We start from the raw sequence: 24,884 nt of genomic DNA on the forward strand, positions 1-24,884 counted from the left end.
CAACTCAGGAAAGAAATAATAATTTCAAAAATAAAATCCCCTTTTATTTGTTTTTCAGAGCTGCAACCGCACCGGGCACGGAAGCAGAGGCTGGCAGGGAGCTCCGGTGACCCCTGCTCTGGCAAGGCCCCGGGCCACATCCCTCCACGGGGCTGTGGCCCTTTTTGAGCCGACAGCGTTCCTGGGCCGCAGGGTGCAGGCGCCCAGTCACGGTGACTGACCCTCCCGCGAAGGTGCGGGGCCCGGCCGGCCGCCCAGGGCTGGGTGAGGCGAGGCGAGCGCGGGCCGCCGCCCCCGCTGTCGTCCCGCCAGGACGAGGCGCGGCGCCTCAGCCCTGCGGCGCACGGCCGCGAACCGCTCCCTGTCCCGGGGCTGCCCCGTGAGGAGCGCGAACACCCCGCGCCTCGGCGGAGCCGCCCGAGGAGCTCCGAAGGCCGCCCCACGTGCGGAGCGAGCGGCCCCGCGCAGCCGCTCCACCCGCCTCCGCCCCGGGGCGCGGCCCGGGCCTTCCCCGCCCCGCCGGACGGGGCGTCCCTCGGCACTCGGCTACTCTGGCCTGGCTCGACGCGCTCGGCGCTCGGCTGGGGGCGGGGCGCGCCTCCTCCTCCTCCTCCCCCCCCACCCCCCCCCCCCCGCACGGCCCTTCCCCCCGCGGCGAGCAGGCGGCCTCGGCACGCGCCGCCCGCCCCGCCGGCGGCGGCGATGTCGAGGAGCTCCCGGGCGGTGCTGGCCGTCTCCGCCCTGCTCTCCGCCGCCACTGTGGTGGCCGTGCACGTCCAGCAGCGGCGGGAGCGTGAGGTGAGTGACCCGCCGCGGGGGGCGGCGGGGGGGGGGGGACGGACGGGACGGGGGGACGGGGCGAGCACGGCCCCGCCCCGCCTCTACGGCGGCCCCTGCGCCCCGCGCCCGCCGGCAGGACAGGCCCCGCCCGGCGGCGCAGGCCCCGCCCCCGCGCCCCGCCCCCTCACCTGGAGGCCTGGCCCGAGGTGTCTGCCCCGCGCCCCGCCCCGCACCTGCAGGCGCGGCCCGAGGCCTCGGCCCGGAGCCCCGCCCCCCGCCCCGCAGCCCCGCCGTGTGTCCCTGCCTCCGGCTACCCGCCCTGCCCCAGCCGGGCTGGCTTGGGGAGCCGGGTCCGCAGCGTCTCGCCGCCTTCTGTGCCCCTGCCTGAAGCCGGCGGCCGCACGGGTGCGGCCAGCCCGGAGGCCGTAGCCGCGCCTGCACGGCGGCGCCCTGCCTGCGCGCTGCCCCCGGCCGTCCTCTGTCCTCGAACTACCTTCCCCCTTGCCCGCCTCCTCCGCCGCCGGCACCTGCCCTTTCCGCGTTCACCCTTCTCCCGCCCAGCGCGTCCAACCCACAGGGAAAAGTAGCGGCCGGGTGAGGCAGGAGGGGCCCGGCGGAGGCAGGTTCCTCGCCCTGGATGCGGTGCAGGAAGGATGCGATCCGGCACCCTCTAGGCCCAAGGGCAGCACCCTGGCAGTGTTCCCAGGGCTCTCCCCTGTCCGGCCGTGCTGCCCTGCCTGTGCTCGTCCCGCTGGCAAGGCATCTGCTCCGCTTTCCCTGAGCGTGCCAAATGCCTCTCGCCACAGGGCAGGCAGCGCGGTTCAGTACTGCGCAGCCAGCCCTGGCTCTCTCCTTCTGACGAGGCAGGCAGAGTGCAAGCTGACCAGCAGAAATACCCTGCGAAAAACCAAACGGGAGTTTTCAGTGCTGCATTTACAAAGATAAGGTAATTCCTGGGAGGCACCTTGTGTGCAAGAGGGCCTCACAGCCAAATGTGTCAGATCAGACAATGGGGAGTCCCTGTACAGAGAAATCCTGCCCCGGACTGGAAGCCCCTTCCTTGCAGAATAGGTATGTTGTGTGTGACGTGAGTTTGGGCAGTGAGTGTGCAAGTTTAGACCCTTCTGATGAGACAAATGGGTATGGATATGAGTGCACACACCTGATTTTTCCCTCTTCATTCACAAAAAAAGTAGAAAATGCACACAAAAAAAGGCCTGTGTTAAATGAATGTTGTTGAAGGCCTGAAACAGTCAGGAGTTACCAAACAGTGAAGTTGTTAGTCCATAGCTCAGCTCAGTTGCCTGTTGCATGGGCTTTACGATGCAGCCTGTAAATACAGGATAGTGGTTTTTTCCCTCAAGAGATTCTTTCTGTCAGTGCTTGAGAATGGTGGATCTTGGAGGATGAGACGGATGCGGGTAAGGAAAGAGGCAGGTTAATCTGCTGCAGAAGTTGGAAAATATGCTGGATGGCACAGGCAAGAAGAGAAAGGCTGGTCTCTTGGAGCAGTGCTGGGGAATGGCTCTGCTTCAGCTGGAGATGACCTAGATGCTGGGCTAGATCACTCAAGCTCAAGATATTTGCAGGTGGTTGCTAGCTAATTCAGCGTGCTTGCCTTGAGCACCGAAGGTCTGGCAGGAACATGTGCTAAATGCTCCTGTGCTGGAATACATGGAAGCTGTACTTTGAGAATGTGCCACAGGACAACATGTCCTCTGAAAAAAATCTCCCTTGGGTGTTTCAGCAACACACCTAAACTTAATGGATGCTTTTGACCTTTATCTTTGGCTGATATCTCTCCTTCATCTCGCGGGCCATGAAAATAAATTAACATTTACAATACATTCATATTCTACAGAAGTAAGAGGCATAAAACAGTCCACAAGTAAATGAGTAACGCTACCGTTAGAGCGGGACCTGTGTATCATGAAGTAAGCCATGCCTGGGGCCACAGGCTAAAGCAGGAATGTGAAACTAGAGGCTGGATTACCTGGCCAGGATCCATGCTGAGCACTGAACAAGACGGCAGTCCCCTGGTATGTAGAGGCTGTGTGATAAAATACAAAACACAGGTAAATTAAGGGCGCAACAGCAAGTTTACAGTGTGCATTCTACCAGTGTGTGGAAGTGTTAACTCTTAACAAAAGGAGTGGTGGATCAGCAAATGAGTCGGTATAGTTACTGGCCTCTGGTTGCTTCGTATATTTCTAATGATACCAGGAAAAAAAAAAATAGGGACTCCCTGCCCTTTGCCTGTTCCTGTTGCTCTGAGCCGTGGAGGTTGCTTGGTTTGCAAAAGAATGTTTAATTGCTTTGGTTGCTACACCCAGGGTTGCTCCTGCAACCTTCTGCCTGGGGAGATCCTGGGTTTCCCAAACGGGACAGTGGTGGGCAGCTTTCTCCCCATGGGCCAGTTTTAACTTAGTTTTCCACAGCTGGAAGCAGCTGTTGCTGTGCAGGGTATCGGTGTCGCTGCGTCAGCCTGCCAGCAGTTTAGCTGACTGTCCTAGGGATGGAGTGAACAAGGGTCCACAAACCAGTCCTCCAGAACTTGAAGGGATCTCCCCAAAGCTGGATCTCACGCTAGCCTGATAACATATTTGCAGGGATATTAGTATTCCTCAAGATGCTGCTGCTGCAGGAGCGAAGCCAGAATGATCAATTCCTTTTGTTCAGCAATCAGTTTGACTTGCTATTCAGAAGCTCTAAGGCTCAAAGCTTATCTTTTATAAAAATGAAATCTGTAATTTTCTCTTTATAATTCTTCAAGTCAGGGAATAATGGCTTCAGGGGTAAACCCAGTTATTTAGATATTTAGGAGCGCAATTATTTGCATAAAGTAATGGAAATAAGTAATGTGGATATTCTGCAGTCCTGGTGTAAGGATCATTTCGGATTTGTCTTTATGCAAATTAATAAACTTTTGACTTTTATAAATGGGTATGCCAAGCACAAAGTCGTTTGAGCTTGTGCACATCAGTCTAAACTGATGCAGAAGACAAGCAGGCCAAACACCTGAGAGCAGAGGAAGGTGATGCTCAGATTTTAAAGGTGTCTTTTGCAAACTCTACATTTTCAAAGTAAATGCATTCACCAGCTGAAAGGTTGCAGCATGGCTGTGGCTTGTGAACGGAACAGAATCATGTTCTTGATGTAATTGTTCAACTGACATTCTCTCTCCCTGCATCTTTTCTTTATTGTTATTAACTAATAGTAAAAAACTACTGAGCTTATGAACTTTGTCTTTAGTGATTACTAATTTGCCACCCGAGTTCAGTTGATTGAAGCTGATGGGAAGGAACTGGTTTGATTAGGTTAATTTCCAGAGAAGTTTTGATTATTGGCTGACGTAAATGTTTGTGCATTTTCTTAACAAGATAAAATATTTCTTACACAAAACCTTTCTATTTTAAACTTGACAGGAGAAATAATTGCCTTTGGAATGTGCAATTATTGGCACTCTAGATGAAGAATAAATCCCTGTGAGAACTTGTCAAGTAATAATCACAAACATCTTCTAAAAAGACTGCAGGGTCAGCTTTCAAATAAATTATTTGCAGGTGCATTTTTGCATCATTCAAATAGGTCAAATACAGCATTAATTATTTTTTCCCCATTAGGCTGAATAATTTATTCATATCTCCAGTATACAGTAGCTAACCTTGGTGTCTGTGAAACTTTCTTATTCCTGAGTCCAAGCTGAGGATGAGTTGGTAATTTAGGCAGGTGGATAATGCTTTAACTAAACTGACCTTCAGCTACCATGAGATTCTCATCTCTAGTTGGGCTAAAATACGGCTGCGATCACACAGCTCAATTTAGATGTGAGCCAGGGTTGGCTCTCAACAATAACCTCATGGGGTTTACTCATTTATAATGTTTCTGTCTTCATGTATCGTGATTTCTGATAAGCTTGTGTCTGTTGCTTTGAAGTCTAGTGAGTGAGTATGACTAAAGCATATCGCCAGCCCCAGGAGTTCAAGCCGAACCCCAGAAGTGGAGCGTGCATCCCATGTTCTCCTTTGCACTGGCACTTGCCTTGGGTTAGCCAGGGCAGGGAGTTAAATCAGCAAAGTACGACTTGCCTTGTGAAGGAAAGAAAGAGTTGTTTTTTGCTGGCTGAGCTCTCTGGGCTGGCAGACCCTGGGGTGAGATGAGCACCACAGGGCTGGAAAGATGGCAGCAGCACCAGCTTTGCTTGGTTGAAGTTGTTGGAGAACCGTATCTGGGCTCTGTCACGTGCACAATGGATAAAATGCTTCATGTAGTCCCCATTTCCTTCCAGACTTAGTTTCAGCTTTGACATCTCTCCATCACTGTGTCTGATCTTAGTGGCTGCGCATCTGGAGCAGAGCAGCTGGTTCCCAGCTAGTCCCTCCCCTCCATTTCCCCACCCCGTTTTGGTTTCACCCATTCTGCAGTTCCCCTGGTGAGAGGTAAAGGTTAAATGTTTTATCTAATTATCAGAGTGAAAAAAAAAAAAAACCAACCTTCTAGGCAGCAGAGAGAGGAGAGGAAGGAGGGAACAAAACCTGCTTGGAATTTTCTTAGGGCTTTTTACATTCAGTGCAGGGTTTACCTATCCGTTTGAGAACTGCTGGCCTGCCTTGCACATTTTAGTTAGGAAGAACATTTTCGGTAAAGGGGATATTTTTTTGAAGTAAGTGCTTTTGCTCTTTCAGGAGCTTGGTTTAAGCAGGACTTGTATCAGCCTTGCAGCAAGAGTTTACAAGGTATTTTTTTAAGAGTAAGACACGAGCACAAAGATGATGACGCAGGGCAGTTTTTCTTAAAATCATTTCCAATCTGCCACCAAATTCTCTCCAAGCAGAGGAGAAATTTGGGGAGATGACTTTTTTTGGTGAAGATTTAGGGCAGAGGTTAACCGGATTTTATAGATCAGATCCATCCTGCATGGCAGAGGAATTTTGGGTGCATAGGACTTATTTGCTTGATAGCTTTCCCGCTTAGCAAACCTGCCCATCTGAAGTGGGTACAAATAAAGCAGGTTTTGGGGTAGTACCATCACCTTACTGATAACTGAGTACCAGCTCCTGTAGTTTTAGATTCAGACCACATGAAGTGGCTGTGGCTCTGGGGCGGTGACGGAGAACTGAGGACGTGCAAAAAAGCTGCCTGCAAGTGGTGTGAGCAGGAGGGATTAGAGCTGGGTGGGAGTTAATTGCATTCAGCATCCAACCGGCTGCGATAAACACTGTCCCTTGTGTTTTCAGAGGCTGCACAGTGGGGTTCTCAGAGATCTTGAGCGTCAAAGTCAGAAAAAAGAGAACATTCGCCTGCTAGAAGAGCAGATTGCTTTGACAAAGCAGCTTGTGGAAGAAAGAGACAAGGAACTAATGAAAAGAGGGTCCCAGCAGTCCTAGACATAGACTCAGACTGCAGAGACTTGACCGGCACATCCAGCGTGGAAGGACTTGTCAGTGTGAGGAGGAACAGCCCTTTGTTATGCAAACACCATCTAGGATGGCTAATAATGTTCATATGAGTGGGCTACTGAGCCGCCACGATGATGAAGCCACCAGGACCTCCACCTCAGAAGGCCTGGAGGAGGGTGAGGTGGAAGGGGAGACTCTGCTGATTGTCGAGTCTGAGGACCAGGCTTCGGTGGATTTATCACACGACCAGAGCGGAGACTCACTGAACAGCGATGAAGGTGACACGTCCTGGATGGAGGAGATGTCCTATTACTGTGAGAAGTGTCAGAAGTGGATTCCAGCAAGTAAGCCTGTCAATTGTCTTGTGTCTCTCTTGCATCACTGGGATGGTTGGTTGCACTGTCTTGCATATCTGTTTTACAGGGCAGTCCTTAGTTAGCTGTATTCCATCCTACGCTGGAGGAGAAAGGCTGTCATGGTATTGTGTGGAGCCCAGCAGCTTGATGCCAACCATGTGCATTAGGCACTTTGGTCCATGACCTGTGTGGGTGTCCAGAGCTGGCATTCCCTGTAAAGAAATGGGACTGTCTTCTTTAATTAGTAAAGAACGAGGGTGTGACTTCAGACACATGCACACCCTTCCAAGTCTTGCTGCTGGTGTGTTGAGGGGACTTTGGCCAAGCGACTTGGCCTCTCTGCTCACTCAGATAAAGATAATGGCCCTTGCTGGGAAGGCCTTCCTGGGGAGGTTAAGGGGCTTTGGAATGGGGGATTTTTGTTTAGTTTTGATTTTTCTCTGGTTAGTTTGTCGCATCTGTGGAGCATATGGCTACATCTCAACCTTATTGGTTTCCCGATAATGTGGATTTAATTTAGCTTTCACAGAAGCGTGACCAGCCTGTAGCAGCTAGCTTTTGGAGGCGTTTGGAGCAAGCTGCAGAACTTGATCCCTCTGCTACTGCTGCTTGCCATAAGATACATGCTGTTAGCAGCATAAGAGATGAGGCTTTACTTTCTAAATTCTGGATTTTTGGATCTATTATTTGTTCAGAAAGCTAGATAATGCTAAGCACTGGTTGTTGGATTTGTTGTTGGTTTGGGTTCTTTTGGTTTTAATTTTTGGGCTTTTGTGGGTTTTATTATTTTTGGGGGTATGGGGGAGTGGGTGTTGTAGCTCTTAAGGTGGCACCTGCCTGCAGGTACATCAGGACTGTCCTTCTTGCCATCCTAGCACTTTGCCAGAATTTAGTGTAGAAATCTCCTCTCCAGGCATGTTAGTGTTTTGATGTTCATGTAATGGAACCAGTGTTGTACTCTTAAGGTAGCATGCAGTTAAAGGGACATATTAAACTGAAATATAGTAATAAAATTAATAATAATTTTAAAAAGGAGCAGTTAAAGGTATCATGAGCCACCTCATCTAAAAGCACGTGATTTAACACTCAATTTGTTTTATTTTACAAAGATGTGCCTCTCTGGCGTTGCTGTGGAACAGATCCAAAGAGCAGAAAAAGCCAATCCCAGAGCAACATTAACTAGATACAAATGTGGAAAGTAAACGAGCTGGAAAAGGGAAATAGCGTTCTCTCTGCTAATTGCGGTTGTAGGGCTATCAGTTGTCACCTGTGACATGCTCAGACAGATTATCACTTTTCACATTTACATTGCAGAAAGTCTTTTAAACTAGGGAGGGTGGAGTTTACCCCCCATCAGGCGCCGAGGGCACCGTTAATGTTCGGACTGGGAAGCATTGCGCCCATAGGTGGCTAATGCTTGATCTGGTCTTTTAGAGGAAAACCTTTTGCGTGTGAATTTTCAAAAATGCCATCACCTTAACTGTTTCTCTCTCCTGTCATTTTATTTTTTAAATTTTTCTTACTTTTGTAAATTAACCCCTGGTGAGTTTAGGTGGCCTGAATCATGTGATTTGATTTTATTTTACCCCTCTGCTGCAGAAATCACAGAATTGTAGGGGTTGGAAGGGATCTCGAGAGATCATGGGGTCCAACCCCCCTGCCAAAGCAGCTCCCTAGCTCATATTGCACAGATAGGCGTCCAGACAGGTCTGGAATATCTCCAGAGAAGGAGACTCCACATCCCCCTGGGCAGCCTGTCCCAGGGCTCCCCACAGACCACTGAAAAGGGGCTGGCTGATTCCCCCTGTGTCCCATACTTAAGATATTTATAAACATTTATAAGATTCCCCCTTAGTCTTCTTTTCTCCAGGCTGAACAGTCGCAGCTCCCTCAGCCTTTCCTCATAGGGGAGATGCTCCAGGCCCTTAATCATCTTTGTAGCCCTTCTCTGGACTCTCTCCAGGAGATCCCTGTCACTTTTATCCCAGGGAGCCCAGAACTGGACACAGTACTCCAGGTGGGGCCTGACTAGGGCAGAGCAGAGGGGGAGGATCACCTCATTGGATCTGCTGGCCATACTCCTCTTGATGCACCCCAGGATCCAGAGCTTTGAACGCGTGGGGTTTTGCAGGTGGCTCTATCCCAGGGGATGGCTTAGTTAGCCCGAGCTGTATGGGGGTTAGCTTCACACAGCAACGCTGCCAAAATGCTTTCTTTGCTGATTCGGGATCGAATACATCGACTGCAGTAAAAGATGATACCCATTCCTGATAATGTTGGGCCTTTCTTTTGGCTCAGAGTCTCCAGGAAAGATCTTCCCCTGATAGGAGACATAGATACCTCAAAGCTTCTCCACCCTGGCTGCTGCAGTGCATCCTGGAGGCTGCTCTAGCAGGGACTGGCAGCCTTGCTTTAGCAACAGGGAAGGAGAGAGCTATAAAGACATGTAGCAGTGAGTGGAAAGATGACATGGAAGTGGAAGCTGATATACTCCCATAGCCTCCAATAGCCTTTGCAGTACCATACCTGTTGTAATGCAGCAGGGTTTGGGCAGAGGGGCTGTTTGTTTTGGTTTGGTTTGTTTCTTTTTAATTAGAGTGGGAAACCAAGTTGAAGTCTATAGGTTATCCCGGGGATGCAAGAAGGAATGAGACATGCAAGCGAGGAAATCCTTGGCTTTGTACCTCCTTTCAGATGTTAAGTAGAACACCCTTATTTTTGATGCCCCTGCTTTTCAGCTGGTTGCCACTGGCTGCTGCAACTGTGAAGCACATCTGTGCCGTCCACTACAGCGAGTTGTGATGCTTCCCGGAGCTGTCTGGGTCTCTGGGGAAAAAGGCAAAAAGCACTTTGTTGTAGGGAATCCAACTCTGCTTTGCAGCATTTTCTCCTACAAAAGGACCACAAAATTGATTTTTTGCCTTCTCATTTTAGGCCAACTGAGAGAACAGCTCAGCTACCTCAAAGGAGATAACTTTTTCAGATTTACTTGCTCTGATTGCTCAGAAGATGGGAAGGAGCAATTTGAACGGCTGAGATTAACTTGGCAACAAGTAAGTGCCATCAGAACAACCACAGGGCTTTCTAAAATTGTTGTTTATGTGCTACCTAGAAAAGGAGGATCAGGTATAGGTAACAAACATATGTATGAACTTCAGAAATTAATTACCTAAGGATTGGCTGCATATTAGAACTTGGGCATTTGGCAGGTAAATGGAAAGATAATCATACAAACCACATTCTTTTGGTCTTGTTTTTGTGTTGTGTTGTTTTGGGTTTTTTTCTTCTCCTTATGTTGCTTGTGAATTCATGGCTTCAGGCAGGTTTGGAAAGGCAAGGTGAATGCAATTTGGCTGCTAGGCATGAACAGTTTTTTTTGTGTATATGAGCAAATGTAAAACTAGTGAGGTGGCAACATACAAACAGAAAGCTTGCCAGCTCCCTGAATGCAAAGCTCCAACCTGGCTGCTTAATCACTAGCAATAGTCCTTGCTGGAATTTGCTATTTCTGACACTTGCACTCAAAAATAATTTGCATTATATAGCAGTCAGCCTGTGGGTAGGCTGGTGCACATCACCTTGCTTGAAGCAGGGCGCTGGATGGGTGGGCAGGCAGGGCTGGCTGCCCCTGCTTAAAATGAATCTGAGCAAGCAGTAGCTGCTGCTCACCATGAAGTGTTTCCACATGCTGAGCAACGGGCAGTATGTGTGAGACATCTGTTTGGGACAGTAGTGGTGTGCTGTCTCAAAACAGAGCATTTAAAACATGAGCTGTAATTCCTACAGTGCTTTCTCTCAGTGCCCGGTGCAGGGGAAGAGGTTGGTGTAGTGGTCTGTGCTAGCAGGCTGGCAAAATTCCATCAAGTTCCAAATCTGGAGAGCAATGGCCACTAGCATTACACCTAGGACTCTTCAGAGTGGCCAAGGGAAAGACAAAATCAAAACAGATGAGTTTGTATAGTGAAGAGACTTACCTGAGGTAGGATTAGGTAGTGGGATTACTTGTGACCATTCCTTTTTTAATGACTTTTTCCCTACCTCCACACTACATTCAGATCCCAGCTGTGATATAATTAATTTATACAACTGCTGTAAAACCTTATATCTCAGCATAAACCTGCATAACTAATGCAGCTTGTTATTCTCCTGGGATAGAGAAATCACTGGGAGAATGTGCTTCTAACAATAGAAAGACGAGACGGGCAGCATGAAAGCAGGAAGAAGATGGATTGCAGAAGTTGCTTATGAGATGTTGCACAAATAAGATATTTATGAGGGAGCAAAATATGGTGTGGATGTGTGTGTGGCAGCTCTGGGGGGCAGTTCAGCAGCTGAAACAGAGAAAGTTCACTTGTATCCACCGTTTTCCCTTCCAGGTTGTCATGCTGGCAATGTACAATTTGTCTCTGGAAGGAACAGGCCGTCAGGGGTACTTCAGATGGAAAGAAGATATTTGTGCTTTTATTGAGAAACACTGGACTTTCCTATTAGGGAGCAGGTAAGGATGTGGTGTTTCCCCAAAGGTCTGGTTGGTGAACCAAAGGAATTAAAGCCCCTTATATAGATGGACGAGAATCCTGGTGAATTTGGGGATGTCTCTGTTGAGCCTCACTAGTGAGAAAATCAGAGGATTTGATACTGAGAACCTGAAGGGTAGTCTTGAGAAAGAATAAGCATTTCTTGGATGTCACACAGAGCAATGTAAATGCATATATTTTGGGTTATTTCTTATCTTCCTGTAGGTAGTGTATGAACCTGCAAAGCCTTTGAGTATTTCTAAATAGACACAGCAGACGGGCTAGTCCTGATGTCACTGGGCCTTGAGGAAAATAACAAGAGGTCCAGCAGAATTGCTGTGCCAGTTGGCTGTAAAGCTTGCATGGGCCCAGTTCTCCAAAAAGGAAAATTGGGCCTTGTCTATTAGCTTGGTTTGGATCTTAAGAAAGTAGCTTTGACATAACAGCATTATAAACCACTGAAATGTTTTTCAGTGTGTGTAAAGCAAGAAGCTGTCAGAGTAAGAACCCTTCTTGTCAAGGGGCAGCCTTTGCCACACGGTGAGTGCTGTACAGGTGAATGGCACATTTTTTCTGAGTGCACTGAAGCTCTCAAACCCAAGTCTCTCTGTCATGTGGTAGAAAGGCAGGAAAAGAACTGAGCAAGCTGTAGATTTGATTGACTTCACAGCTTCTTTTCTTTCCCAGTGATTTCTCTGTTGTAAGATCTGGCCTTTCTCCCTAACCAGATTTGCTCTCTGGCTCTGCTTTCCTTGCTTGTCTGTGCCTCTGTTCTCAGAAATGTTAGTATTTGTCTCCTCTGGAAACAAAGGGGATGCTGGCAGGAAGGCAGCTGATGGCCCATTGTCCCTGACTCAGAGAACCATCACTTCCCAGGGTTTGCTGCTTTTGAGACCTGCCCTGGGAACTAGGAATTCCTTGCTCTGATTAAATTCAGTTGAAGTGATTACTGGAGTCAGAGGTAGTCTGCCAGCTCTGCTTGCCTGGACAGTCCATTGATGGAGCAGAGGCAGAAGCACCATGTGTGTAGCCGTTCAAGGTGTGTCATGCTTTACTTCCATGGCATATTAGAACACAGCTTATCCAGACTTACTGTAACACTCCAGACTCTGATATGGGCCACTTGAGTTTAACCCATTTGAGGGTCAGTACTCAATGTGTGTAATTGGCAACACTCAAGACAGCAGCAAATACCTGTTTGGGCAAACCTGGCCCAGGTAGTGCAGTTTTTGCCAAAGCAGATGTGCAAAGGCGAGGAGGAATCCTGTGCAAATACAGGTTTAGACTCTGCACCATTAACCTGATTCTCTGGTAGCCAAGGGACTACCTCAGTTATTGGCTACAGGAGCAATTTTTAGTATTTCTTCTCACTTCTTCCCTAAACGACGTTGTAGTTAGCCCTGTGGCCAGTTCTGAGAGGAACAGGTGGTGCTCAGATGCCCAGTACACTGCTCTGCAGAGTGAAAAGCTTAAATGCAGCTCCCTGCTTCCAAATGGTGCTTCAGAAGCAGTTTGGTGTGGCTGGGTGGTATGTTGCCTAGTAAGGATCCTCCTCCCTAGGCTGTAGGAGAAATTCAAGGAAGAAATCCCCAAGCAGAGATAAGGCTCCAGGATGTTTCCTATGCATTTGTCTGTGGGACAGGGATACACCACTGTCACTAGGATCCCATTCCATTCTATCATCAAAGTGTTAATGAAGGTAGGAATGTCAGCATGTGAAGGCTGGGGGTCCCAGGGGCAGGGTAGACCTCTCCTCTGTTGGCTTGGCAATGTGGCAGCTCACTGGCAAAGGGAAATTTGTGTCTCACCATGCTGCACTTCCATGGCGTTTATGGAGCACATGTACGCAGGGCTTTGTGCATCAGAGCCCACTGGCACATTGTAGCACACCCTTCAGAGTGGTTCTCTGTTTGAGGAGAAATTAATCTTTAGCCTCTTTGAGGATAGGAGTATAGGGAGTATGTTGTCCCCCTGCATCAATGCCAGTGGCAGAAGCACTCTGCCCTCTCCATTGTGGTGGAAGGAGGAAGCTTTAGCATAAAGCACAGCTGGTGAGTAAGGGTCTAACACTTGTTTTCCCCTTTCCCCCTGTAGGAAAAAGACCTCAACATGGTGGAGCACGGTCGCTGGCTGTCTCTCTGTGGGGAGCCCCTTGTTTTTCCGCTCAGGGGCACAGGAATTTGGAGAACCGGGGTGGTGGAAACTGGTTCATAATAAACCCCCGACAATGAAACCTGAAGGAGAGAAGTTGTCTGCATCTGCGCTGAAGGCAAAAGGTAACTCCTTTGCCAGTGGTGTGTAGGTCCCTACCTGGGACAGTGCTGGAAGCCATGAAGGAGGTTTTACTTAAAACAATGTGTTTGTGTGTATCAACAGTTACAGGCCATGATGTGTTTGTCTGCTGTAATGCTTGATTTAAGAGGACTGTGTTGCACATACTGTAATAGGAGACACCTGTTGTGTTTTGTTGCCATTTTGCACTGTGCTAACCAATTTAAAGACTCTGCAGATTTCTGTAGGTTTTTTGTAGCTGAAATCTACAAGATCTCTGCTCCTCTTTACCCTGTGGAGGCTTTTTTGTCTTTGTCATTAGATGCAATTTCCCATCTGTGCAGAGGAGCAGGACCAGGGCCTTAATGAGCCTTTATGCTGCTTGTCCCAGAGTGAATTTCTTGGGTATTTTGAAAATACATCTTCTAAGATTTGTAGTCAATGTGTTCCTCTGACCATATAGTATGTATCCAGTGACTGCAGGAGCTCAGTGCCTGTTAGAATAAGCAAACTACTTCTTTAGCAGCTTCAAAGCCACCTCTGGATCCCATCATTACTGTGGAAGGACTCAGGAAGCGCGTAAGCCGCAATCCAGTTGAGTCAGCCATGGAGCTGAAGGAGAAGAGGTCTCGCACTCAGGAAGCCAAGGAGATTCGGAGAGCCCAGAAGGAGGCAGCTGGCTTCCTGGACAGGAGTACTTCCTCCACTCCTGTGAAATTCAGCAGTCGAGGCCGTCGTCCTGATATCGTCCTTGAGAAAGGAGAGGTGATTGACTTCTCCTCCCTGAGCTCTTCAGATCGTACTCCTCTCACAAGCCCGTCTCCTTCCCCATCTCTGGACTTCTCAGCTCCTGGTACTCCTGCCTCTCATTCAGCTACTCCCAGCCTTCTCTCAGAAGCTGATCTCATCCCAGATGTCATGCCACCACAGGCTTTGTTTCATGGTAAGAGGGGCCATGTTTTTTATATATTAAAGAGCCACATATAGCTGTCTAGGAAGATGTTTTTAAAAAAAAAAGAAACTTCCGATGAGCCACAGGATCTTTTCAAGATAAGTTGGAAAGTAACTGGTAAAATTGTCTCAGTTGCATGTAAGTCTGTATTAGTTCTTTGTAGTTGTATTGCTGAAGGGTAGGAGGAACCACCATTATCATCTTCTGAGGGATCCTGGATAAACAGTGGGTACAAGATTTCACATAGCGAATGCTGCACCACCCAGCATAAGCATTTCACTGCAACGCAGGTTACACTGTTAGACAGCAGCTCTGATTTTGCCCCCACTGTTTCTAAAATAGGAGAAATTTAATTCTCATGATGATGTTCCAGTAGCTCTCTGAGTTCAAACATCCCAATTAGCAGATGTCACATTTCAGTTAGGTTGCAAAGCACTGATGCAGGCTGAATGCTGTTAGTTCCTTAAGGAGCTTTTAATTGAAGAGGTCAAATCCTATGCTTCCACAATTCTAGCTGTTCCCTCAGTTTCAACAGAACTTCTCCAGGGTACGGTAGCTGAAGGTAGAGCTCACCAGCTTGGCCATTTGATCCCCAGTCTTAAGGAATTTCCAGCAGTTTAACACTTGTCAAAGAGCATGAGCATGAAACTCAGCAGTGACGTCTTTTCAGATACCAAACTGCAAGACACCTTAAGAGAAGGATTGATTCTGTGTCCTGAAATTAGACTCCTTATGGTGTGTCCTGTCCAAAATCAGCAAGTCCAGAAGTATATAGAAAATGGGAGTGTGTTGGGTAAACCCACATTATTTCTCTGTAGCAGAAAAGTCCTGTGACACCCCTTTTTGAAATATTTACATTTTTTTCCTGGATTACTTTGATCTTTTGAGCAGATGATGAGGAGATGGAAGGAGATGGAGTCATAGACCCAGGAATTGAGTACGTGCCCCCTCCCAGTGGCACTGCCGGTGCTGGCACTGTGATAGCAAGCAGGAAAAAAGTGAAGACAGCTGAGCAGATCAAGCAAGAGGTGGAAAGTGAAGAAGAAAAAACAGAAAGGATGGAAGGTGACAGTGAAGATCCCGAGGAGTCGAATGCATCGCTGCAGGTGAGGGGACGAGACAAGAGGAAGCCACAGCTGGAGAAGGATGCTAAGCCCAGAGCTCCCAAGCCTACCTCTGTTAGTATCTATGAGGAGAAGCTGCTGCTGAAGAGACTGGAGGCCTGTCCCAATGCCATGAGCATGACACCGGAGGCACGTAGGCTGAGGCGCAAGCTGATAGTCAGGCAGGCCAAGAGGGAACGAGGACTGCCACTCTTTGACTTGGACCAGGTTGTGAACGCTGCACTGCTTTTGGTTGATGGGATTTATGGAGCCAAAGAAGGAGGTGTTTCCAGGTCCCCAGTAGGGCAAGCAACATACAGAACTACTAGCCAGGACTTCAGGATCTTGGACAGATACCAGGTGAGTGTTTCTAAATGTAAGTGAGCTTTTGGCATTGGTTATTGTAGAGCTTTTGCTGCAGGCAGCGGTGTCACCTTGGAGTTATCTGACTCCCAAAGTGAAAAGGATTATGTGAGCAACACTCATTTGACCCAGGGATGTGTCCCCACCAATGCTCTCACAAGCCCCTTTCTTCCTGGGACATGTTCATACAACATAGCTGTCTATCAGTGTCATCACCACAAATTTCTATGTGTTTGTACTCCAGCCCTACCCAAACACTGACTGCAGAGTCCTGAAAGTACCCAAAGAGGCAGCTGCTCTTCCACACCAGCCAGGACAGAGATCACTTCCAGGTCTTTGCTGAGTGATGTGTGCAGTTCAGAGGTTTGGGTGCTAAATCCGAGAGTGCACTGCAGAGTCTTCTGAGGTGTGACTGTCATGCTGTAGGTCTAGACCATCCTGCCACAGTGAAAGGCCTTAATTCTCCCTCTGTGATACAATTCCCTTGTGTTAAGTCACTGACTTGATGTTCTGCATTTTTTGTGCACATAGACAGTGCTGCCTGCCATGAAGGGGTATCGACAGCAGACAACGAAGTTCCTGTATCGACTGGTGGGCTCAGAAGACCTGCTGACAGACCACAGCATTGTCAGTCCTTACACGTCCCGCGTCCTGAAACCTTACATCAGGTACAGGCTGTCAGAGGTTGAGTTTGCTCTTGGCTTGTGAACCGGCGGCCCGTGGAGAGGGCACCTTTCTTGGGCAGTGCTCCTTACTCATCCTCGCAGTACAACCTGGTACACTGTGGTAACACTGGAAGGATAGTGGGTGGGTTTTTTTAGCTGAAGGGTTAAACTGGCCCTGAATGGGGAAAGGGGAATCTCCAAGAAGGGTAAGGGTAGAGAGGGAATCACCGTAGCCATTCAGAGAAAGTTGCACCTGCTCTTGGGTTAGAACCCCTGATTTCCTTGCTCCTGCTGTAAGGAGAGGCTGGCTTGGCGCGCTGTAGATCCGGGAAGTGTCTTGGCCTCTGACACAGGGTGTTTTTTGCCGAGCTGGGTGCCGTTTTCCCACATGAATGGAAGACTCTGTTCTTGTGTTCCAAGTTGAGCATGTCAGAAAATATTATATGGGCAGTACCCATTCAGCTGCAGCAGCAGTTATTGTTGCTCACTTGCCTTTTGTGTTTGCTTTTCATGTTACTGGCAGGCGTGATTATGAGACAAAGCCCCCAAAACTCAGGCTGCTGGCAGAAATCCGGGCGTATCCACACAGGAATGATCTCAACTGGAAGCCTGAGCCAGAAGCACCCGTTGATTACTGCTATGTTCGCCCTAATCACATCCCCACTATAAACTCCATGTGCCACGAATTCTTCTGGCCTGGTAAGATTCCTTCAGCACTTTGGTTTTCTAAGAAGGAAGTGGTTTTGTTCAGAAAAAAAAAAAAAAACCTCTTGGGCTAAATTCTTTTTCAGTTGGTGTCTGTCTTGGTTCTTAGAAAACCATTATCTGATGTCACAGGAGTGCAGTTGAGATGGAGACATGGGTTGGGGCAGTGGGTGCCCGTTATGGGGGCAGTTATGAGGCTCTAGTCCTTTTGTAACAGCAGTAGCGATGTTCATCTACTGCATGGATCAGCTTCTGATCAGCAAACAACGTGGCAGACTAATTTAGAAAAGCCCAGTACAAACAGTACACACCTTTATTCGAAGTAACTGTTTGCTTTATGTTTTGATTTGCAGATGGTGATTCAACAGGGTTTGTAGTTCAGCAGTGCATGTTACAGTCTGGATCGGAGCTCTTTGCGCTACTCATTGTCCAGATTGTACAGTTCAGGGGAAGACAACTTGACATAACTTTCCTTTCACAAGCCTTTCTGGAGCTCACTTGTAATCCAGAGGCTGAACCCCTTTGTCATAGTCTCTCCTCTTCCATCTGAAGTTCTGGCCAAGTTGGGCTGTACCTTCATTAGGTTGTTCAGGACTCACCCTACTGTATTTAATGTAAGGAGCATGGGTGTGTTACACCGGACTGTGAACTGTTCATCACTGAATCAGAAAGTTGACACTCCCACCAGTCTCCAAACAGAAATCAAAATCTTTTCCATGGTGTAAATTTTCTGAGACTGGGATTATGTGATTTATTGCACCTTGGTTGTGTTTTAGCAGGACAAGTAAGCAAGGAGGTGATGCACCAGGAGATAAAGCTGATAAAGCTCAATATTTTTTCGTGCATGAAGATTTAGCTTCACAACGGACCTGTTACAGTCAGTAAGGGGTGGGATATGCAGCTGGGAGCATAGTTAAGATACCACTGTTGTTGAGAGAAACACCTCTAATTCCACTAAGTTTAGGCATACAAAGCACGGGGTGGGGGGGGCTTGGGGGATCCTATTGTGACATCTTAAGTGCTCAGTTGCATCCTAATAACCATACTCTCATGGTTTGGCACTTCACTGGGTAGGGTAGCCCAAGCCCTAGTTTTCCCACCTCTCCATATCCTTACGGTCAGAGCTCTTCTTGTTTCTCACCAGGCAGAAGCAAGTTTGCAGGTCGTTACCACAAATGAGCTGATGTGAAGCAAGATTCCCCCTTGTCTCTCACGGTATCTTGTGCCTTCATGTCCTAACGGGAAACATCTCCCGAGCGGAGGAGCAGTAAACCCTACTGAGCTAAGCATCTCCCTGCTGAGGGGACGGCACCGTTTCATCAACGCCAGCCTGCTCAGGGCGATGCAGCCTTCCTGTACAGACACGCTGCAAGGCACTTCACACTCAGTTGCAGCCTTGAGATAATGAACAGGGCTCCCTATTGCCAATCGATTCCTCCCACGTCTTACTCCACCCAGTTTACTCTCCAGCAAGAAAATAATTCGCCCGCTTGTTTGTGCTTTGGGTGCTTGATGAAGTCTTGCATCTCGTCAGGGGTGATAAGCATTACTGGAAAACACACTCTGCTGTTTTGTGTCCCATGTTCCAAAATTCATCTGCGACTGCTGGTTGGAGGCTGAAACTAGCATTTATGGCACAGCACCTCGTTTAGGGCCTGTCCACAAAAATTACCAAGCAGTCTTCTGTGCCTTGAACTGTGCTCTTTGGCCCTGACTTGCTGTGTGGATGCTCTTAGGCTGCAGCAGTGATGTGATCAGGCAAGGTAACAAACTACTCAGAGGTCACCAGCTTCAGGTATTTCTGTCCAGCCTCTGACTCACAGAAGAACCATGGCCTGAAGTGGCTGCTCCGTGCCCCAGATTAGAGAATGTGCATGCTAAAAGCAAATGTTTTCATAGCGTTGAGAGCTGTGGTCAGGCTCACAGTGCAGCTCCATAAACAGCTGACTCTGCATAACAGAGGAAGCAGCAGGAGTTCCAGGCCAGGTGGAGAAAAGAGATGGGGGAACCTTGTGTAGGTAAAGCTACCAAAGATGAAGCTGTTCCCTGGTTGCTGTGTCTTGGAGAGAGTCTGCAGGAAGGACAGCATGATTCAGTGTGTCTGGCTGATGCACTCTGAATCACTCCCCTTTGCTTGTCTGCAGTCAGGTCCTTCAGCATTGACCCGCTGCAATAGGAATGGCATATGCCAACCTGGTGCTGGCCTGGCATCCCCAGGTGGAATGCAGAAGTAAATCCTTATCTGTTGATGGTACTTTAGCCCTTAGGAGCCCCAGGCAAGGGACACAAATTTACTAGGACTCAATCCAGCAAACATTTGCACATGGAAGTGTCTTTATCCACGTGCATATTTAGAACTGGGTCTTTAGCAGTTTGCTGATTGCTCTGAATACAAAACCAAGGAAAGATTAGCTGGGTGCTGATGTTGGGTATGTGGTTTTTTTTATAATTTTAAAAACCATCCTGGTTTAGAAAACCTGCTTTTTGAGTTTTAGTTTCATCCTCAGGTCATTTGGGAGGAAATTAGCTTTGTTGATCTCTCCATGCACAAATCCCCAGTAGTAAGTAGGTCTTGTTTTGAGTGTCTGGTTGAGGCAGATTTGGTTCAATCTCAGAGTTTTGAAATTAAGGTAAAGGGAAGGGATTGAGTGTGTATTTCTAAGAGAGCTTAAAGCTCTGAATTTTGACACAAGTATGACACCATATATGCTTTTCTTTTGGTTTGCAGTGCTTTCCACAGCTGCTTCTCTTTTTTGTCTGTAGGGATTGATTTGTCAGAGTGCCTGCAGTATCCAGACTTCAGCGTTGTGGTTCTTTACAAGAAAGTTATCATTGCCTTTGGCTTTATGGTACCAGATGTGAAATACAATGAAGCTTACATCTCTTTCCTGTTGGTTCACCCAGAGTGGAGAAGAGCTGGGATTGCGACCTTCATGATTTACCATCTTATCCAGGTAATGAAAAGGTCCCATGTCTCTGCTAAAGAACTAGCCTTCCATTCTTCCTTGTCTGCAGGTATCAGAGAGTAAGTGTTTTTTTCCCTTCTGGCTCATTCTCCTTGCCCTTTCTCTGCTTACACACCCGCACAGATTGTCAGCAGCCTATGTAAACATCTATGGGGGAAATCACTTGAAAAGCAGAAACTTAAACTTACCTAGAAGAATGACCATACTAACCAGGTCCTCAGAATTAGTCAGATGCTGTAGACTTTGACCATCTTGGGATTAATTTTGTATTCTGCAGTAGTCAATAGTTCAAGTATTGGTAATACCATAAATGTGGGGTTTAAAAGAGAAAATGAGATAATAGTGGGGAGATTCAGTAAGAATCTATTGCAGCTTTCTTGGCTGCACCTGGAGGTTTATTCTGTGACCAAGGCTGTTGCATTAAATCACTTACTGATCTTAATCATTCTCTATTGCTTCTAATATGCTGGTCCAAATCCAGCTGAGCTGAAAAAAAAGAATAAGTGTTTGCAACCTCATTCAAATTTGTTCAAACCAGCTTGTACTGGGCTTTGTTCCACAGGGACACTTGGGAAAATTAATCTGAGCTAACTAAACGGGTGGTATTAAAGTAGTTAAACTTCATTAAATCTCTGAATGAATACTGTTATTCAGGTGGCCTTAATTCCATTCACTTTCTTGAATTAAGCTGCAGGAAAGCCAGCTTAATTTTGAGCGAGGATGCAGACAGATGGCATTTTCAGAGCCCAACCGTGCCTCTTCAGGGCCCACAGTTTTACCACTCCCTGAACTCTCTTGGCAGAGCTGCCAGTGTGAAACATTCCTTAACTTGTTTCAGTCAAGATGAGCCACACGAGCAAAACTCACCATCGAAACTGTTTTTCCTTGAACTCATTTGGCTGAAAGAGGTAGGGAGCACTGGCAGAGCCTTGGGAGCAGTGATCTGCAGCCTGGAAAAGCAGTTTTCACTGAGGGGTGGCTCTTTTGGGCCATGGAAGGTAACTCTTCTACTTACACAGCTCGCTGCAGCATCCACCCCTCTTTGCACTACATGTTGACACAGGCCACTTAACCAGTCTACTCTGAATTCAGCCTTTACATTTCCTGAGCGTCCCTGTGTAAAGTGTTTAAGTAAATCGCCCTCAACTGCAGTCTGTTGATGTGAGACATCGACACCCAGTGAGATCAGGCACAAGTGATGAGCCAAGGTTTGCAGGCATCCAGAAGCTGGACTCGTGTCTCTCCAACGGAGTTGGGATGGGTTGGCAAGTCAGCTGTGGAAAATCATCACAGCTTTGTGTAGGATGTATCACAGCCAATTAACTTAATTCTGCTTGCAGGTAGACTAGCTTAAAATTACCACGTTGAGGAGAGCCAGGAAGGTTTGAGGCTGGTTTGACTCACTAGCTAGAGATCACCATTGAACATCTGGCTCACGTTAGATTTAGTTTTCCTGACTGCTTGTCAGTGGTAGAAGGCATTTAGTCATGGAGGAGCAGAAATGGTGGCTGTGACCTTCTGTTCCTTGCTCGACTGTATGTGCTGCTTTGCAGCCTGCTGTGGCTGACACTGGGGTCTGCCCTCTGTAGCTAGAGCCACACTCACATGCTGTTTGGGTTAAGGGCAATTCTCTGTCTCTTGGATCAGTTTGGGGATGAATTCTGGGGAACAGTGTAATCTAACAGGAAATGTGTTCATGCAAAAGGTGCCTTGATGATGGGCTGGTTGTCAGAAGTTGCCCACTAATGCATCTGGTCCAGAGGATCAAACTGCATCATCTTAATGTTTTCATTCCAACTTCCTTTTCCCAAAAATGGTTCCAAATTTTTGTTTGTTTGTTTTTCCTTTTCTTGCCCACCTTAAATCACTATGAGAGCTTCCCCCTTGAGCGATCTACCTTGGAAATTTCCTAAAGGGTGTCACTGTTCCTACTTAGACCAGTTACAATACATTCCATACACTAAGAATGCTATTAAAACACCAGATGAAAGCAGGGAAAAAATACTGTATCGGCATCTTTATCAGAGAGGTGCTGGCTGGAATAATCTGGGATCTTTAGGGGAACTTCAGCTATGCCGTTTGCTGTCTGAACTGAATTCCCTGCCTCTCAGGAGTGCTGTGCCCTGAAGGATGGGAGAGGAGCTGGGTGGGATAGACAGGAATTCCAGCGTGACAGCCCAGAGGTGCGCTGGGGCTGCTCGCAGGTCCCAAAGAGCTCAGCTCTGTTTGCTGATGGGGAGGAGCGTGGCTCCTGATCCTCTGGCATGTTTTGTCTTTTCTTCAGGCCATTGTTAATAAGTATTTGAGATTGGTGCTGTACACCCAGATTATTTTTAATTAACAATTACTTAGCAATTGACAATGGAAAGCTGACAAATCATAATCCAAAACCTGCTTTCGTTGTCAGAGTCTGTGTTTCCCAGAAACAAAAGCTCTGAGAAAGAGCAGCGCTCTTTCCACTGTTGCTATGTGTGGTAACTTCTGTGTTGAGGCCTGCGATTTTCTCACATTTCCTCAGTAACTTGAATACCTGGACTGATGAATCTCTTCACCTCCGCATTCCCCCAGAGGCTGTCTCATTCTCTTGTTGTGATTATTTCCCCCCCACCTCCCTCTCCTCTCTTGGCAGACCTGCATGGGCAAAGATGTAACCCTTCACGTCTCTGCAAGCAACCCGGCTATGCTGCTCTACCAGAAATTTGGATTTAAGACTGAAGAATACATTTTGGATTTCTATGACAAATACTATCCCCTGGACAGCAAGGAGTGCAAGCACGCCTTCTTCCTCAGGCTGCGGCGCTGATCCATCCTCCCAGCTGCCTGGGGGTCTGTGAAAAGCCCAGTGTGTCAAGTGAGGGACTCCTGTGGCTTTCAGCAGGGGACATGGGAGAGCCAGGATGCACTGATGCCTGTATCCCTAGGACTTCAAGTATCAGCAGTACTAGTTGTGTGCTGCGGTGCAGTCCAAGAGGGCTGTTTCTTGCCTTCTGAGGGGAGAAGCCTGGAAATGCCAACTGGGACGTGCTGAAACCACTGGAAAACTGAAATATTTTTATGGGGAGTTTTCTTGCCACTGTTACTTTGGGGAGGCTCATTGACAAACACACACCCTGTCTCTCCCCACCCCCTCCCTCCACCCCCAAATACTTGTCCCCTCCAGAAGGGCCCCATGGATTTAAAATTTTGAAACATATCCAAAAAAAAGACATGGATTTTTTTCTTTCTGTTTTTGTTAATGTCTAAACTTAAGTCATCCAGTGTTTCTGATCTGACTGTTGGGTTGGGAAACACGTCTTGACTCTGTGAAGGGAAACAAGGTGCACCTAGGTGGATGCTAACGTTAGAAAGCTCTGCACATGCCAGAACAGCAGTACCAGAACCATGTTTTAGGAATAACAGAGAGTGTGTGAACTCGTGTGATCCCGAGAGCAAGGCTCAGAGGAGATGTCCTTCTGCTCCTTCCCTACTGCCTTCCTTTCCCTTCCTTGACCCTGTATTTGGTGTGAAGTTCTTGTGGTGCGCAGTGTTTTGTGTTCAGGAGCAAGACGTCAAGCGGGTTTGTAGCTGGGCGAGGTGGGACACAGCAGCTGCCAAATCAGCCCTTTGAAATCTCACCACCTATCTGCCAGTTGCTGAGGCTGCAGATCAGCCCTTTGGGCACACCTCTAACCACAAAGCCAGCCTCACAGGCTCCAGCATCCACCTCCTCCTTCTACAGACCGCTGCCTAGGAGGAACACGAAGTGTCAGTGGAGAGGTGTGGAAGGCGGGCGCTGGTTTGTGGAAGCAGTCTGTTGGGCGGCTGGAGGGCGGAGAGGGTAAAGGTGTGCCCGTTCTGGGAAGCATCTGGGCTGTGATTTCATGGCTCTGAGTGTAACTGGGGAGCAACAAAAATAAACAGAAATACCCAAGAATTAAAACCATACAAACCCCAACCGGTTTCTCTGCTACTGGGGTCCAGTCACAGTGTAGCAGCCTCGCTCTCTCCCTGGCTTTTATTGCCGATGAGCAGTAAGTTGGTGGTTTGCTCTGCTGCCTGACCAAAGGTCAGTCTGTGTGTTTTAAACACGAATCACATCCACTGTGCTGTGCCTTTCAGGTCAAGCCTGAAGAGAGCTACACAACTAATGTGGCTTCTTTGTTCTTAATCCACTGTGTATAGCTGTTAGGTAGCTGCCTAGAGCAGTAGTTGCCTTAATGGAGTGGTCATTGTGGTAAGAGCAGGGAGATGGACACAAAGTAGCATTTTGTGTAGCCAGTGTATATTGTCACCAAAACAAAACCAGTTTCACTGGGAGGGGAAAAAGACCCCATCCAAGCCTGGGTGCCTGAACATCCACGCACGTGTCTGCCTGCTCTATGCCTATGGAAAGTTTTCAGTGTTACTGATGTTACGAGTTAGCTGTACTTGGAAAGAAAAGAAGTATCTGTCTTTTATGAGTGGAATTAAAGCCCTTCCCTTGGAAAAGCCTACCTGATGCAGTCATACTGTTTGTTAAGCTCTCTCTCCATCAGCTAATTTCATTGAAATCTAGCAAACTCAAGGATGCAAAGCATGTGTGTGGACTGTGGACCAAGGTAAGAAAACTCCTCATTTTTCTACCAGGCATCTTCACTGAAGCCACACGCATGCAGGCCATAGCAGTGTTTCCTCACCTGCCAGAAGTGGGAGAGAAAAGATTGTTTGAAGAGGACAGTCAGTTCTGCATCATGTTCCCAAAGGTGACCATGGAAATGTTGAGGAGCTGCTTGTTCTGTGCTTATAGCTCTGTGGCTTGGTCCCTCAGAGGGAGGATGCTCAAGTGAAC

At 47.9% G+C, this 24,884-nt stretch overlaps 2 protein-coding genes across 3 annotated transcripts; both read left to right on the forward strand.

Annotated features, from left to right (window-relative positions):
* Positions 1-702: 702 nt before the first annotated feature.
* PET117 (PET117 cytochrome c oxidase chaperone) lies at positions 703-6,167 on the forward strand (the record flags this gene model as incomplete). The annotated part of the gene is made up of 2 exons (XM_084261519.1): positions 703-798; positions 6,018-6,167. The coding sequence occupies 2 exons, from the start codon at positions 703-705 to the stop codon at positions 6,165-6,167; spliced, it is 246 nt and encodes an 81-aa protein (XP_084117645.1).
* On the forward strand, positions 6,165-24,541 carry KAT14 (lysine acetyltransferase 14). 2 transcript variants are annotated; one of them, XM_084261517.1, is made up of 10 exons: positions 6,165-6,523; positions 9,470-9,588; positions 10,912-11,033; positions 13,147-13,328; positions 13,847-14,266; positions 15,167-15,738; positions 16,273-16,409; positions 16,930-17,105; positions 19,875-20,065; positions 22,707-24,541. In XM_084261517.1, the coding sequence occupies exons 1-10, from the start codon at positions 6,250-6,252 to the stop codon at positions 22,878-22,880; spliced, it is 2,367 nt and encodes a 788-aa protein (XP_084117643.1). In that variant the 5' UTR covers positions 6,165-6,249; the 3' UTR covers positions 22,881-24,541. The 2 variants fall into 2 exon arrangements, with proteins under 2 accessions (XP_084117643.1, XP_084117644.1); XM_084261518.1 differs by having other exon boundaries at positions 13,850-14,266.
* The last annotated feature ends 343 nt before the right edge of the window (positions 24,542-24,884 follow it).

The sequence above is a fragment of the Gallinula chloropus genome, assembly GCF_964237585.1.
Source record: "Gallinula chloropus genome assembly, chromosome: 3".
Classification (NCBI taxonomy): Eukaryota; Metazoa; Chordata; class Aves; order Gruiformes; family Rallidae; genus Gallinula; species Gallinula chloropus.